Source organism: Thalassophryne amazonica, chromosome 8, assembly GCF_902500255.1.
Source record: "Thalassophryne amazonica chromosome 8, fThaAma1.1, whole genome shotgun sequence".
Taxonomy (NCBI): Eukaryota; Metazoa; Chordata; class Actinopteri; order Batrachoidiformes; family Batrachoididae; genus Thalassophryne; species Thalassophryne amazonica.
The window spans coordinates 50267759-50283121 of record NC_047110.1 but is presented as its reverse complement, the minus strand read 5'-3'; the positions used below and the strand labels follow the sequence as shown (position 1 = coordinate 50283121).

Below are 15363 nucleotides of genomic sequence, written 5' to 3'. Positions count from 1 at the left end.
CAGTTAATGAATTTTCCATTATAAGTAACATTAAAACAGTGTGTAAAATCCAATCTACAGCAGTGAGGTGATATATACTGTAGGTCCGGCAATGTTTAACTGTCGCAAAATAGCAAATTGAGTATTAGGCAATTAATAGATAATAGAATAAACAAAAACAATGTCATGCAATTAGCTAGAGTAATGAAAGCTTCACACACACAGTGAGAGGATGATAACAGCAGGTGAAGAGATGTAAGATGTCAAAGTAGACAAAACATGCTCAAACTTCACTATCTTGTTTGTATACTTGACTTCTATGAAATATACTAGAAAAGTAGGTTCAGAACCTGATGGTTGATTTTGTATTTTAGTTATAAAAAGAAAACACATTAGTGGCTCAAAGGCTTCTGATTCCTGTTGATTTTGCCAGGTACCCAAAATTTCTGCTAACTACACATAAAATACCTATTTTTAATACAACCCCAATTCCAATGAAGTTGGGACGTTGTGGAAAATGTAAACAAAAACAGAATACAATAATTTGCAAATCCTCTTCAACCTGTATTCAGTTGAATACACCACAAAGACAAGATATTTAATGTTCAAAATGATAAACTTTATTGTTTTTGTGCAAATATTTGCTCATTTTGAAATGGATGCCTGCAACACATTTCAAAAAAGCTGGGACAGTGGTATGTTTACCACTGTGTTACATCACCTTTCCTTCTACCAACACTCAGTAAGTGTTTGGGAACTGAGAACACTAATTGTTGAAGCTTTGTAGGTGGAATTCTTTCCCATTCTTGCTTGATGTACGACTTCAGTTGTTCAGCAGTCTGGGGTCTCCGTTGTCGTGTTTTGCGCTTCATAATGCATCACACATTTGCAATGGGCGACAGGTCAGGACTGCAGGCAGGCCTGTCTAGTACCTCTCTTTTACTATGAAGCCACGCTGTTGTAACAATTGCAGAATGTGGCTTTTATTGTCTTGCTGAAATAAGCAGGGACATTACCGAAAAAGACGTTGTTTGCCTGGATGTACCTTTCAGCATTCATGGTGCCATCACAGATGTGTAAGTTGCCCATGCCATGGGCACTAACACACACCCCCATACCATCACAGATGCTGGCTTTTGAACTTTGCGCTGGTAACAATCTGGATTGTGTTTTTCCTCTTTTGTCCGAAGGGGACAACGTCCATGATTTCCAAAAACAATTTGAAATGTAGACTCGTCAGACCACAGCACACTTTTCCACTTTGCATCTGTTCATTTCACATAAGCTCGGGCCCAGAGAAGGCGGCAGCGTTTCTGGATGTTGTTGATGTATGGCTTTTGCTTTGCATGGTAAAGTTTTAACTTGCACTTGTAGATGTAGCGACGAACTGTGTTAAGTGACAATGGTTTTCTGCAGTGTTCCTGAGCCCACGCGGTAAGATCCTTTACACAATGATGTCGGTTTTTAATGCAGTGCTGCCTGAGGGATCGAATGTCACAGGCATTCAGTGTTGGTTTTCCGCCTTGCCGCTTACGTGTAGAAAGTTCTCGAGATTCTCTGAATCTTCTGATTATATTATGGGCTGTAGATGATGGAATCCCTAAATTCCTTGTAATTGAACATTGAGAAACATTGTTCTTAAACTGTTGGACTATTTTTTACATGCAGTTGTTCACAAAGTGGTGATCCTCACCCCATCTTTCCTTGTGAACGGCTGAGCCTTTTGGGGATGCTCCTTTTATACCCAATCGACACTCACCTGTGGAATGTTACAAACAGGTGTTCTTTGAGCATTCATCAATTTTCCCAGTCTTTTGTTGCCACTGTCCCAACTTTTTTGAAACATGTTGCAGGCATCCATTTCAAAATGAGCAAATATTTGCATAAAAACAAAGTTTATCAGTTTGAACATTAAATATCTTGTCTTTGTGGTGTATTCAATTGAATATAGGTTGAAGAGGATTTGCAAATCATTGTATTCTGTTTTCATTTACATTTTACACAACGTCCCAACTTCATTGGAATTGGGGTTGTACCTATCGCTGCTATTGTCAGGTAACTGTCATTTTTTTCTCAGTGCTGGCTATTTTAACTAGGTTGGGGCCATAGATTTTATGTGCGCATATGCAAATATTTTAGGCACATTTTAAAGCAAGATACAGTTGTGTTTTTCTGTTTGAAAATGTCTAACTTGATTTTGATTAGTTTCTTTAATAAAATTTTTAGACTTTTCAAATACAGGTGCTGGTCATATAATTAGAATATCATGAAAAAGTTGATTTATTTCAGTAATTCTATTCAAAAAGTGAAACATATATTCATTCATTACACAGAGACTGATATATTTCAAATGTTTATTTCTTTTAATTTTGATGATTATAACTGACAACTAATGAAAATCCCAAATGTAGTATCTCAGAAAATTAGAATATTACTTAAGAACGATACAAAAAAAAAAGATTTTTCGAAATGTTGGCCAACTGAAAAGTATGAACATGAAAAGTATGAGCATGTATAGCACTCAATACGTAGTTGGGGCTCCTTTTGCCTAAATTACTGCAGCAATACGGCGTGGCATGGAGTCGATCAGTCTGTAGCACTGCTCAGGTGGTATGAGAGCCCAGGTTGCTCTGATCGTGACCTTCAGCTCTTCTGCACTGTTGGGTCTGGCAGGTCGCATCTTCCTCTTCACAATACACAATTTTCTATGGGGTTAAGGTCTGGCAAGTTTGCTGGCCAATTAAGAACAGGGATACCATGGTCCTTAAACCAGGTACTGGCAGCTTTGGGACTGTGTGCAGGTGCCAAATCCTGTTGGAAAATGAAATCTGCATCTCCATAAAGTTGGTCAGCAGCAGGAAGCATGAAGTGCTCTTCAACTTCCTGGTAGATGGCTGCATTGACCTTGGACCTCAGAAAACACAGTGGACCAACACCAGCAGATGACATGGTGGCCCAAACCATCACTGACTGTGGAAACTTTACACTGGACCTCAAACAATGTGGATTCTGTGCCTCTCCTCTCTTCTTCCAGACTCTGGGACCTTGATTTCCAAAGGAAATACAAAATTTACTTTCATCAGAGAACATAACTTTGGACCACTCAGCAGCAGTCCAGTCCTTTTTGTCTTTAACGCAGGCAAGACGTCAAGTCAGCAGTCTTCCCCATGATTGTGTAGCTGACACAACTAGACTGAGAGACCAGTTAAAGGCCTTTGCAGGTGTTTTGAGTCAATTAGCTGATTAGAGTGTGCCACCAGGTGTCTTCAATATTCAACCTTTTCACAATATTCAAATTTTCTGAGATACTGAATTTGGGTTTTTCATTAGTTGTCAGTTATAATCATCAAAATTATAAGAACTAAACACTTGAAATATATCAGCCTGTGTGGAATGAATGTATACATTATACATGTTTCACTTTTTGAATGGAACTACTGAAATAAATCAACTTTTTCATGATATTCTAGTTATATGACCAGCAGCTGTAAAGCTGTTCTTACACCTGGCTGGGTTTGCCTTAGCTCTGCGCAGTAACCGACCTCGCTACAACTCTGATTTCCCCAAGCAACTCTTACCTGACTGTATTCAGTTCATTTCAGTTTATTTATACAGTGCCGTATCACAATGTGTCATTTAAAGCACCAAACATAAGCAAAGTTGAACCCTTACCTACCCCATGAGCAAGCGCATTTTTGGATTATAGGAAGAAACCTCAAGCAGACCAGACTCAGTGGGCTGACCATCTGTTATGGCCATACTAATACAACAAAAGCACAATGCAGAACATGCACTGACAGAAATGTCCAACTAAACAATGCACACAGTCAGTCCAGTGTTCACTGTGACAGATGCTTGAAAAGGAAACCAGGAGGTGAAGATGAGCGTATCAGTAAAATAGACTGCAACTAGTTAGGACTCCCCCCCCCCCCCCCCCAGAAAAGATGCCTCCATATCCTGCAAGCAAATTTCTGGATTTCAACATTTCAGGATTTCTCAATCCAATTCATTTCAGACATGTTCACATTCTTTAATTCCTTTAGTTCAGACTTTCTTTGTAGATCCTCAGATTGTCCTCAGTGTTAACAAGTCCTTCCCCATTCTGTGGCTGGACAGAAAACAGAAATGTAAAACATCTGCTACATCAACTTCAGGCATGGCATCTCGCGGTCAATCTGGCTTCCCATTGTTCACATACGCCACTCCAGCGCATTTCCCTCTGCACCTCAGACAGAGAGAAAAAGAGCAGAATCAGTTGGCCGGAAAACTACACCTAAGGTATAAGTCATCAGCAGTAAGTCAACAGGAAAGCAGAGAGAATATTAAGGTGATCGTTGGCCGCTAGCCCTAACAGCCCCAGAAATTAAATAAAGTTGAGGCTGAGACCTGTTTCATTACTAATTAAATGAATTTAAAAGGATAGGAAGCACAGTTCCAGAATATGTCGGTATGCTAGCCATACAAAAGGGAAAATACGAGGTCTGTAAGAAAAGTAACAGACCTTTTTATTTTTTGCAAAAAGTATATGGATTTGAATCGTGTGATTGCATCAGCCAAGCTTGAACCTTTGTGCGCATGCGTGAGTTTTTTCATGCCTGTCGGTTGCGTCATTCGCCTGTGAGCACGCCTTGTGGGAGGAGTGGTCCAGCCCCCTCGTCGGATTTTCATTGTCAGGAAATTGGCTGATCGACTGCTGCTTTGCTTCATCAAAATTTTTTCAGAAATTGTGAGAGACAGCCAAGTGGAAACCATTTGGAAAATTCAGATGGCTTTCGGTGAAGATCTAATGGGGATCACACAGATTAAGGACAATTACAACTGGATTAAAGATTGCCCACAGCGGCGGATGGCGCACCGAGCAGCGATCGACAGGCTCAAACGACCAGATCATTTCCAAAGTGACCGCTTTGTTGATCCGGGACGTCGTCTGACTACCAGAGAAATGGCAAGACAGCTGGACATAGCACTTTTTTGGCACATTCCACTGTTACAGGAGTTTTTGTAATGGAAAGAGGAGCAGAGAAATTCGCCATGGAGCCGCTCATGGCGCGGGATGGAAACACCTCCGTGTTGGTCTCACAGGACAAGCCCTGACATGCCCAGCTCTTGCACCATTTGGAAGATTCAAACGGCTTTCGGTGGCTTTTCAGTCGTGTGACTATCCGAGAAATTGTGGACATGGACATGCCACAACATGTCCTGTGAGGCCTCATCACAGCGTTGCTTTTTGTTCTGTGCCCTGCGCCTCTGTCCCGACGCGCGAAGTCCTCCGCACGTCTTTTCATGACAAAAAACTCCTGTAACAGTGGAATGTGCCGTTCATTTCCAAAGTAAACACTTTGTTGATCCGGGACGTCATCTGACTACCACAGAAATGGCAAAAGAGTTTGACATCAGCACTTTTTCGGCATGAAAAGATGTGTGGAGGAATTCGCGCGTCGGGACGGAGGCGCAGGGCACACAACAAAAAGCAACGCCGTGATGAAGCCTCACAGGACATGTTGTGGCATGTCCAGGTCGTCCAGAATTTCTTGGATAGTCACACGACTGAAAAGCCACCGAAAGCCATCTGAATCTTCCGAATGGTGCTTTCGTCCCGCACCATGAGCGGCTCCGTGGCGAATTTCTCCGCTCCTTTTTCCATTACAAAAACTCCTGTAACAGTGGAATGTGCCGAAAAAGTGCTATGTCCAGCTGTCTTGCCATTTCTCTGGTAGTCAGACGACATCCCGGATCAACAAAGCGTTCACTTTGGAAATGATCTGGTCTTTTGAGCCTGTCGATCGCCGCTCGGTGCGCGGCGCGCCATCCGCCGCTGTGGGCCGTCTTTAATCCAGCTGTAATTGTCCTTAATCTGTGTGATCCCCATTAGATCTTCACCGAAAGCCATCTGAATTTTCCAAATGGTTTCCACTTGGCTGTCTCTCACACTTTCTGAAAAAATTTTGATGAAGCAAAGCGGCAGTTGGTCAGCCAATTTCTTGACAATGAAAATCCGACGAGGGGGCTGGACCACTCCTCCCACAAGGCGTGCTCACAGGCGAATGACGCAACCGACAGGCGTGAAAAAACTCACGCATGCGCACGAAGGTTCAAGCTTGGCTGATGCAATCACACATGATTCAAATCCATATAGTTTTTGCAAAAAATAAAAAGGTCTGTTACTTTTCTAACAGACCTCGTAAATCTGGACTTAAAAGTCTCTAGAGAATCAGACTGTTTTATCTCTCAGGAGATCATTCCACAAAACAGGGGCATGATAAGAGAAAGCTCTCTGACCCGCAGACTTTTAATTCACCCTAGGGACACAAAGTACTCCTGCGCCCTGAGAAAGCAGAGCCTGGGCAGGTACGTAGGGTTTAATTAGGTCATCTAAGTAGGGAGCTGCTAGTGTGAATAATTTTGTAGGTTAATAGCAGAACCTTACAATCCAACCTCACAGAGACAGGAAGCCATGAAAGATGCCAAAATGGGTGCAGTGTGGTTGAACTTTGTGCTTCTTGTCAAGAGTCTGGCAACAGCATTTTGAACCAACTGGAGACCCCTAGTGCTAGACTGTGGTAAACCAGAAAATAGAACATTGCAGTAGTCCAATTTAGAAGAAACAAATGCATCAGGGTCTCAGCATCAGCCATAGACAGGATAGGACAAATTTTCACTATATTTTGCAGGTGAAAGACAGCAGTCCTCGTAATATCTCTAATGTGGAGGTCAAAGGACAACGTAGGATCAAAAATCATCCCAAGGTTACTCACTTTGTCAGTGTGATGTATGACACACGAGCTTAGGCTAAACGTTATCTGGTCAAATTGATGCCGATGTCTCGCTGGACCAAAAACCATCATTTCGGGCTTGTCCGAGTTTAAAAGTAAGAAGTTGCTGGACATCCAGCAGCCAACCTTTCCCAACTGATCTGCGCCAAAACAGCAGACATCCACTGAGAAAAAAACGAGCCGTGCCAACCGCTGGTCTGGAAAAACTCAGCCAGGTGTGAGAACTGCTTTACATTAAAAAAAAAAAAAAAAAAGAACAAAACCTACATTTTAATCAGAATTCTATGATGCCAAAAATGTTTGCGCAGTGCCGTGTGTAATGTTGACAGTCTATGTTTGGGGCTGTGTCATCCGAGGGATGAAGTGCATGGCCAGGCTGTGCTCGTCTTCCACGGGCTGCTGTGACAGATCATTGGTCTGCCGAATGCTGCTGAGGGTGCAGCCCTGGCGAGGACACACTGTGTAGCGAGAGAGAAGCGTCACCAAGATGGCCTTCATCATCACCATGGCGATATGTTTTCCCACGCAGGAACGAGGCCCACACCCAAAGGGCTGGAAGAAGCGGTTGGGAACCTGCAGAAACAGAACGTTAAGGACTCGTTTCTTCCCGAGAGGCACATTATAAAATGTTTATGACGTACTGTTTTGTCAAAGTTATTCAGGCAGAATTCATTAGGTTTTGAGAAGAATTCCGTCTTATGCATAAGGCCGATGTTGAGAATGATGTTGGTTCCCTTCCTAATCTTCATGCCTTCGATGTCGTCGTCTTCGAGAGCCTTTCGCATTGTGAAGTCAACCACAGGATGAAACCGCAAAGACTCGTTGATGAACTTCTCCAGCACTTCTAATCTTTGGTAATTAACATTTTCTGTTTGTTTGTCACCTGCAGAGAGAAATGTGTGTCTCTTGGGTTATTGTACCATAATTTCTCATTATATTACATGTGTGGCTGTTTACCCAGAATGGCATTCATTTCGTCCACTATTGTCTGCTCTACTTCAGGATTTTGCTTCAGCAGGATCAGCATGAAGAAGAGGCTAATCGACAGAGTGTCTGGTGCTGCGATCACCATCTCCAGTACGCACTGCCTCACATTGTCTGCTGATAGGTCCCCATGGTTCTGTGCAGCAGAAAAATGATTAACACAAAAAAATCAGGACAAAAAGTATCAAATTGTCAATGCAGACAGACCTGGGCCAAGATGAGCTCTGTTGCAAAGTCAAGATTGTCATCCAACTTCTCTGATTCATTAATGAGCTTTCTTTTAATATCAATAAGACTGTCCATCACATCTTGTAGGTCTTGGCTGTTGGCAAAAAAGAAGAGATTGCATTACAGAAATCCCAAGCCAAATGCTGAAACACTCCTGAATGTGGTTCTTACGCTGCCTTCTTGTGTTTGTTGTACAGCCAACCAATCTTGAAGAATATATCAGGTTTGATCAGAACTGTCTGCCAAGTCTCAAAGTAGTGATGGATTTTCATCAGCAGCTCCTTTTCTAAGGTGTAAAAAAAGAAGACAAATCACTCAGCAGCTCCTTGGCAATAACTGGAACATGTTTACTGTTGGAAGACCAGTGAGTGTGAGCTGACCGTTGAGAGGCACCCCGAGGAATAGCTTGTTGGAAATGTCCACCACAATAGCTCTCAGCAGGTTGAGAGAGTCCACATAGCCAGACGGATCGGTCAGGTCTCTGAGGCAATCCAGATGTTTGGTTGTGGAGTTTACACAGATTTCCACTGTCCTCTGGAGACCAGGGCCTGTGAGAGCTGCAAAACCACAGCAAAGATGTTCAAAACTAAAGCACTGCAAGATCAGATACAAATGTGCAAGAATTTGCCTTTGATGGCTGAAAACGACAAATCATGGATATGAAGGTTAGTCATAAATGTAAAAATTGAATCATATTACATATACACCAAACTTTCAGACTGAATTTTTACCAGTTTTTGTTGTTAACTGATGTGCCAAGTCAGAATATCTGTAATTTCTGTATAAACCTATGAGAAATAATAGTAAAGGGGCAGCTTTTGTGAAATTTTTATTTACTATATCTGATTTTCAGTGGCTTCAGAAATGTTCATTTACTTTTTTCATGAATCAGATTATTATGACAGTCTAATAAGCTTCTAACAGTAGTTTGCAAGTATTTTTCCACAACATGTGTAAATCAGTCAGGTTTGCTCAGTCCACTTCACAAGTTTTTATTTACTCCTTTATTTCTTTTTAATGATATTCTGGTCAGGGCTTTGGGTTGACCACTGCCACACTTTCACTTTGTTCTCTACAAACTGTTATGTCACAGGTTTGGTAGTATGGTAACGATAGCCCATTAGAAGACCCAGTTACAGTCATCTTTTGTAGTTCTGTCTGATTAATTTTTCAGATGATCCTCCTCCTTTATGATGTCATTTGTTTTACGAAATGCACCAGTCCCCCACAACGTGATCCCAGATGACACACAAGTTCTTTGGAATAAGAGCTTCAGCCTTTTTTTACTCCATGCATTCATCAATATGGATGAATACGTAGTTCCATTTTTACCTGACCAGTTAATATTCCTCCATTCTTTGTCCTGGTGATCAATTGCAAACTAAAATCATTATGTTCCCAATATTCTTATATTTTTGCCTAGGTTTCATTATTTGGTTTTTCCCAGTGTCTTAAACCGAGGGGGGAAAAAGCACTGGCTTTACATGCAGACCCTTAAATACAACCACAATTCCCCCAACTAACATTTAATTATGACAATTATGCTCCTTTTGATTTGTCACATTTTTATTCAGGGTCACAACAGCAGATCCAGTACTGATCTGCAAACTGATTTAGCAGATATTTCACGCCTGATACTTTTGCTGACACAATTCCAGATATACAGAGAGAATGGGGGCACAGCTGGCCTAGAACTGGGGACCTTCTGTTTGGGAAGCATGTGTGCCAACCTTGCGCGTAGCCAAGGGTGGGCCTGGATGGGCCTGGGCCCGCCCACTTGTCAGCCAGGCCCGCCCCATCCAATGAGAAGGCTGAGTCGACCCTCGACAGTCACCTGTTGTTGCCTCATTGTATTCCTATGATATGGTATTGCATTAGCACTGAGCGACAATTAATACATTTTGTCAAAAAAATCTGGTTCATCTTCTGTGATTTTTATTAATTCATTTTCAGAGTACAGTGGTCCCTCACTATAACACAGTTCACCTTTCGCGGCCTCGCAGTTTCGCGGATTTTTTAAGTGCAATTTTGCATGCTTTTTTTTTTTTTAACGGCGCATTGTGTTCTGTGTCCTTATCAGGCGGGCCGTTCGCGGCACCGGTCGGCATCACCGCGATTGCTGTCACTGCCTCCGATGCGCTTTCTGCGGGCTCGGTAAATGCAGCAGCGGGCCACCTCCTCCTGTCTGCTGTGCGGAATTGCGCCAAATCTGGCAACAGGTCCAGAGACTACGCTCGCTGTTTTGATCCAGATGTTGATCGCAGCCGCAGAGCTCCATGGCCACTGAGAGAGGACTTGGATTCGTTGCGGGTCCCGCATCCGTACCTCCGGAGGCAGTGAGCGAAGGGAGAGCTGTGCATTGTGTTCTGCGTGTGTCTGTTTATAATCTTCTCGCACAGAAGAAAAAAGAGAGTGTTTACACAGGAGAGAAAAGTGAGAAAATGTTAATGCCTGTTTGAGAAAAGTGTGTAGTGAGGGGTTTTACAGCCTTAAAACATCTATAATAATTGTAAAGAATAGCGCTGACTACTTCGTGGATTTCGTTTATCGCGGGTTATTTTTGAACGTAACTCCCGCAATAGATGAGGGAGCACATTTTTCCTCAAATAAATAGTCTTCTGTTGGCCCTCATCACAATGCCAATAACAACATGCACTGTCGAACGGCTGTTTTCTCCTGTTAAATGGGTAAAAACGTCCACCAGAACATCCATGTTGACTCACAGACTGAATGCACTCTCCGTGCTTTCCCTTGAACGAGAACTGACCGAATCGTTGGACTATGATGACGTGATAAGAGAGTTCAACAAAAACCCCGTCGTCTCCTGCTGTAGCATTAAAAAGAATCATCAAATGTAAGTGTGAGACCATTAATTACTTTTTTCTCTCTAAATAGGCCTAATTGTTAATATTATATTAAACTGCCACAAATCATGTTGGTGTCCGTTCTGATGGTTTTTAATTTGGCCGCCGAGCCATGGTTTCCATTGTTTATCAACTTCATAATTTGGCCGCTGAGCCAACCTGTTTTCATGTTGCGGATATATTTTGAATTTTTATTTTAAAGGACTTTACATAACTAAGCATTGCGTTGCTGCTTGCATTGTCCATGGGGTGCTTGTGTCTGACACTTTGCGTCTGTGTAACTGTGCACACAGCGTCTGTGCAGTTGGCTGAGATGTGTTCATCATTAAACTTGGAATTCATTTTTGAAACAATGCCTTATTTAAATACCTATTGACGTTTTGGGTTTAGGCTGAGCCAAGTAGGCTACCAGACTTGCACTGAATGTGTGTGTGTGTGTGTGTGGCGCTGCACTGCAGCTTGCATTATCCATGAAGAGTACTTGTGTCTGACGTGTCGCGTCTGTGTGCTCACTTTGCCAGTGCTGTAGGCTAAGTGATAACGTTGCTTGCGATGTCCAAACGAGGCACACTTTTTCAAACGGTGTATTATAATACCTACACCTTACCTACATCCCCAAAGGTTGGGCCCGTCTGATTTTTTCTGGGCCCACCCATTTTATGATTTCTGCCTACGCCCCTGGTGCCAACCACTTGTGTCGCCATGCCACTCCTTCTAAGATTCTTAAATTAAGTCCCTTTGGCTGCTCCCTTGTTTTTTCACTCAGGGTCACTACAGCAGTTTCAAGTTGTTTCTGCATGTTGATTTGGCACAAGTTTTACACCGCATGCCCTTCCTGACACAACTCCACATTACACAGAGAAATGTGGAACCGGAAACCTGCAACCTGCAATGAAACCAAGCGCACTGACCACTTGGCCACCACCCCAGCTCTGAGATTCTAAAAGTAATAACATAAATTTCAGGAATCATGTTGAAATCTTGTTTATACTTCTATGCTGTTTCAAAAGGCAGTCAACACGGTGTACATAAACCTATGACCCATTGTGAAGAAAGACTGTACTAAATCTATGTGTTAATTATTTTAGAATAACTCTGTACAGAGGGGAAAGACATTCTAATGAACTTAACATCCTTGTTGTTTGGTCACATGAAATGTGTGGCATTTTGAAAAATTGTATTTAACAGTTTTTAGTCAAGGTGTATATAAACATATGATTTTTTTAATTTTTTTTTTGTAATTTATTCTTTATTGTCTTTTCCACTTTGTAGAATTACAGAAGACAAAAATAACATTGTTGAAAATAGTAATAAGTAAAGAAAACAAAAAAACAACAACAAATATTAACAACAAACGAACTTCAGTCGATACTTCAGTCGATCTAAGTAATGATCCTTAAATTACTATCCTTCCAAACTTTTATACACAACGTACAATCTTCTATGCCCCATACATGTACCAACACACACAGACCTATAAATACATACATGAACTTCTATCTATATCTACATATACTGATATTTAACCCTCCAGACATCTCAACCAATCCTAAACAAAATCAGTTCTGTGTTGTCTAATATATTTTAACCATCCTTCCCAGATACTGTTAAATTTTTCAACTTCCAATCTTAGTGATGCTGTTAATTTCTCCATATTATAAATGCTTAACATTACATCAAACCATTCTTCCACTTTAGGCAGCAGATCACTTTGCCATCTTCTGGTTATTACTTTTTTACTAGCCAATAGCATAATTCTTATAAATTTATAATCGTCTCCTCTTTTTAAATTCAAATGTTTCAACTTTCCCAAGATACATCATTTCAAACTGAATTGGTAACTTAATTTTCATCACCTCATCAATTACTTTTTTAATTTCTGTCCAATAATGAGATATTAAAGGGTATCCCCAGAAGACATGAAAGTGATCTGCGTTAGTAGCACCACAGGATCGCCAGCACTTGGTATCTCCATACGTTCTCTGAGCTGGAGTAGCAAAAAAACAAATTATATTCATCCATCCATATTCCCTCCAGAACAGTGAGTTAGTGGTTTTCCATTGGTAGCTATTCAAGTCTCCCCAATCCTCTCTTGATACCTCAATATTTGCTTCCCTCATAAACATATGATCTTAACTGTTAGATGTTAAGTGTTAGCTAAGCTGACATCAATTACAGGCAACCCCTCACACCCTTTACATGAGACTGTGGGAGCCTTAAGCAGCTCCTTCAGTAATAAATTCCTGCACCCTCTGTGCAAAACAGAATGCCTCCACAGGTCATTTATTCCAACTGCAGTCAGACTGTATAATACCTCATAATATTTCTAGCACCATAATCACCTGCTGATTTTGTTTCTAGCACCGTAATCACCAGCTGATTTTACACTATCCACTACCTCTACTGACACCTTTTGTACTTTATTACATGCACAATTGTGCAATTTATCCTGTGCAATAATTTTACCATATCTACACATACTTAGGGCTAGGTACCGAACTTCAGTTCTTTTGTGGCACCGACTGAAATACTTCGGTAGTACCGAGTATTGAAACATGCCTCGTCTTTCGGTGCTAAGTTTCGGTACCCAGAGGTTAATCACGTGCAAAAAGAGTGGTCCGCAACGACCAACATCCAACATCCAACAATGTGCATCACTTGGAAGCTTGAAGCAATAAAGCACAGTTCTGACCCACCGCTTTGGTTATTTGCTTCGCTGCCTTTCAGAAGCGGCAAATCCGCTTCTTAACCCCTCTCAGAGCAATTAAAATATGTCAATCATGAGTCACTTTTGTGCGGATTAAAGTCACTAACTTGGAACTCCTGTCTTATTGTGAGAAAGAAACAAGAATCTTCCTCCGTTCTGTTCAAACAGCTCCAAATGCTGCGCAACTCCCTGCCAAGTCACGTTAGAAAGATAGAGATCGATCAAAATGTTTTTTTTTCTCCCAAAATTAGACGTCCTGCTCTGACGTGCAGCAGCTGGCTGAGCTCAGCTTAGAGATATGGAGAGACTTTCATGCCAAAATGTCTGAAAGGAAATGTTTTTGACAAAAACAAGTGTTTTCAAGTGTTCTTTTGCACTGGAAATTATTTGTTGGTTATTTTTCTGTAAGAAAACCGCTTGGAGTGGAAAATTACCAAAGCTGAAAAATAAAACTCAAGATTTTTACTATGTGTAATGTAATTTTCTTTTTGTTAGAATTGATCTTATGAAACTGGTATCGAACAAAGTATCCTTCAGGAACTGGTATCAAAGTGAAGGTATCTGTATTGGTACCGGTATTGAAATTTTTTCTATTTTTCACGTAATCTGTTCACATTGGTATTTATGGACATACCAGCAAACATTGCAATATACTTTAGTCACATTTTATGTAAATGTTTTTCTTTTTCTTTACTACTGTACGACTCTTGGTGCTGCTACAAGTGATTTCCCCCACTGTGGGATCAGTCAAGTTCATGTTAAACTGTATTCCACAGAATTTGTGTGATAATCCTCACCTTTAGTAAAGTATGTTCGTGCTTTTTTCCACAGTGGTACATCATTATTAAAAATGATACCTCTCCCTTCCATTCCAATACATTCCAACCCTTTTTTGCTCCCAAATCGGGACACATAGTGAGGGCTCCTCAGGATGTGATACACTTTTGATGACCTGCAAGAGAAAGAGTTTATTTTGGCATTAATGATGACGTACTGTTTAAACTGTGAAGACTTTTGTTTCTCTGATCGACTTGCTTGCTGATAATGAGGGTTTCCTCGCCATTAATCCAGACGCGGACAGTACTGCCGTATTTGTTATTGTAGTAGTTGCATGCAGTTCCTATCCCAGTCCAGATAAATCTGCTGTAAGACAGAATGGGACCGAGACCTGCACAGAAATAAGGCCCTGGCAGACAGACTGAGGTGAGTCACCATTCTCACTTTAATGATTTAATCACTAATGTGACACATTAAATCGAAGTTAGCCTCAGTTTTTGTTTCTCAATTGTTACAAAACACATAATATTTCAAACATGTTGCTGCTGTCAGAGGTGAACTGTCTTACCTGGTATGTTTGGCTGGTCTGAGCGCCTCCATATGGTGAGGAGCAGCAGGAGGAGCAGCAGAAGCAGGAGTGCAGTGCCTGTACATGCTGAGTTGGCCTCCATAGTGCTGATGAACGACTGCGGTGTCTTCAAATCTCCAGTCAGACACACACCAGAGGAGGCACAGTGTGTATATTTGACCATTTATTTGAAAGAATCTGCTTCAGCCAGAAATCATCCATATGTCAGAACTTTAAACTCTGGGCAGCCTTTCATTAATTACAATGCTTTTGTCCTATAGTTCTGGAATGCAACACTTTTGAAACCGGTTCAATGGCGTACAAGTGTGAAAGGCCCAGTCTCAATGTCTCCCCTAAACCCTGACCCCAGAACCCTCACAGATTTAAAGGGTCTCACATGGAAAGTGATTGAGTGCAAGAGGCTGCAAGGGTTCAATATGGTATAAATACTTGGAATGGGACAGCAAGTTGAGACATATCACA

At 41.4% G+C, this 15363-nt stretch overlaps 1 protein-coding gene and 1 long non-coding RNA gene across 2 annotated transcripts; one reads left to right on the top strand and one right to left on the bottom strand.

Moving 5' to 3' along the window:
• The first annotated feature begins 2054 nt into the window (after positions 1-2054).
• LOC117515574 lies at positions 2055-3753 on the top strand. The gene is made up of 2 exons (XR_004562187.1): positions 2055-2220; positions 3473-3753. It is a non-coding gene; the product is annotated as an uncharacterized LOC117515574 (long non-coding RNA).
• A 3054-nt stretch (positions 3754-6807) lies between these two features.
• LOC117515573 (aromatase) lies at positions 6808-15015 on the bottom strand. The gene is made up of 9 exons (XM_034176191.1): positions 14881-15015; positions 14571-14721; positions 14333-14487; positions 8345-8521; positions 8136-8250; positions 7944-8058; positions 7710-7872; positions 7394-7635; positions 6808-7325 (listed from the first exon to the last, which is right to left on the bottom strand). Exons 1-9 carry the CDS (start codon positions 14981-14983, stop codon positions 7083-7085), a joined length of 1464 nt encoding a protein of 487 aa, XP_034032082.1. The 5' UTR covers positions 14984-15015; the 3' UTR covers positions 6808-7082.
• Positions 15016-15363: the final 348 nt, after the last annotated feature.

Bases quoted from the DNA above. Each gene is read 5' to 3' on its own strand.
- LOC117515573 (XM_034176191.1), bottom strand. From the start codon at position 14,983: ATGGAGGCCAACTCAGCATGTACAGGCACTGCACTCCTGCTTCTGCTG. The intron at 8,522-14,332 runs GTGAGGATTATC...GTGGTTTTGCAG, and splicing joins ACGAACATACTTTACTAAAG to CTCTCACAGGCCCTGGTCTC. The intron at 8,059-8,135 runs GTAAGAACCACA...TTTTGCCAACAG, and splicing joins AACAAACACAAGAAGGCAGC to CCAAGACCTACAAGATGTGA.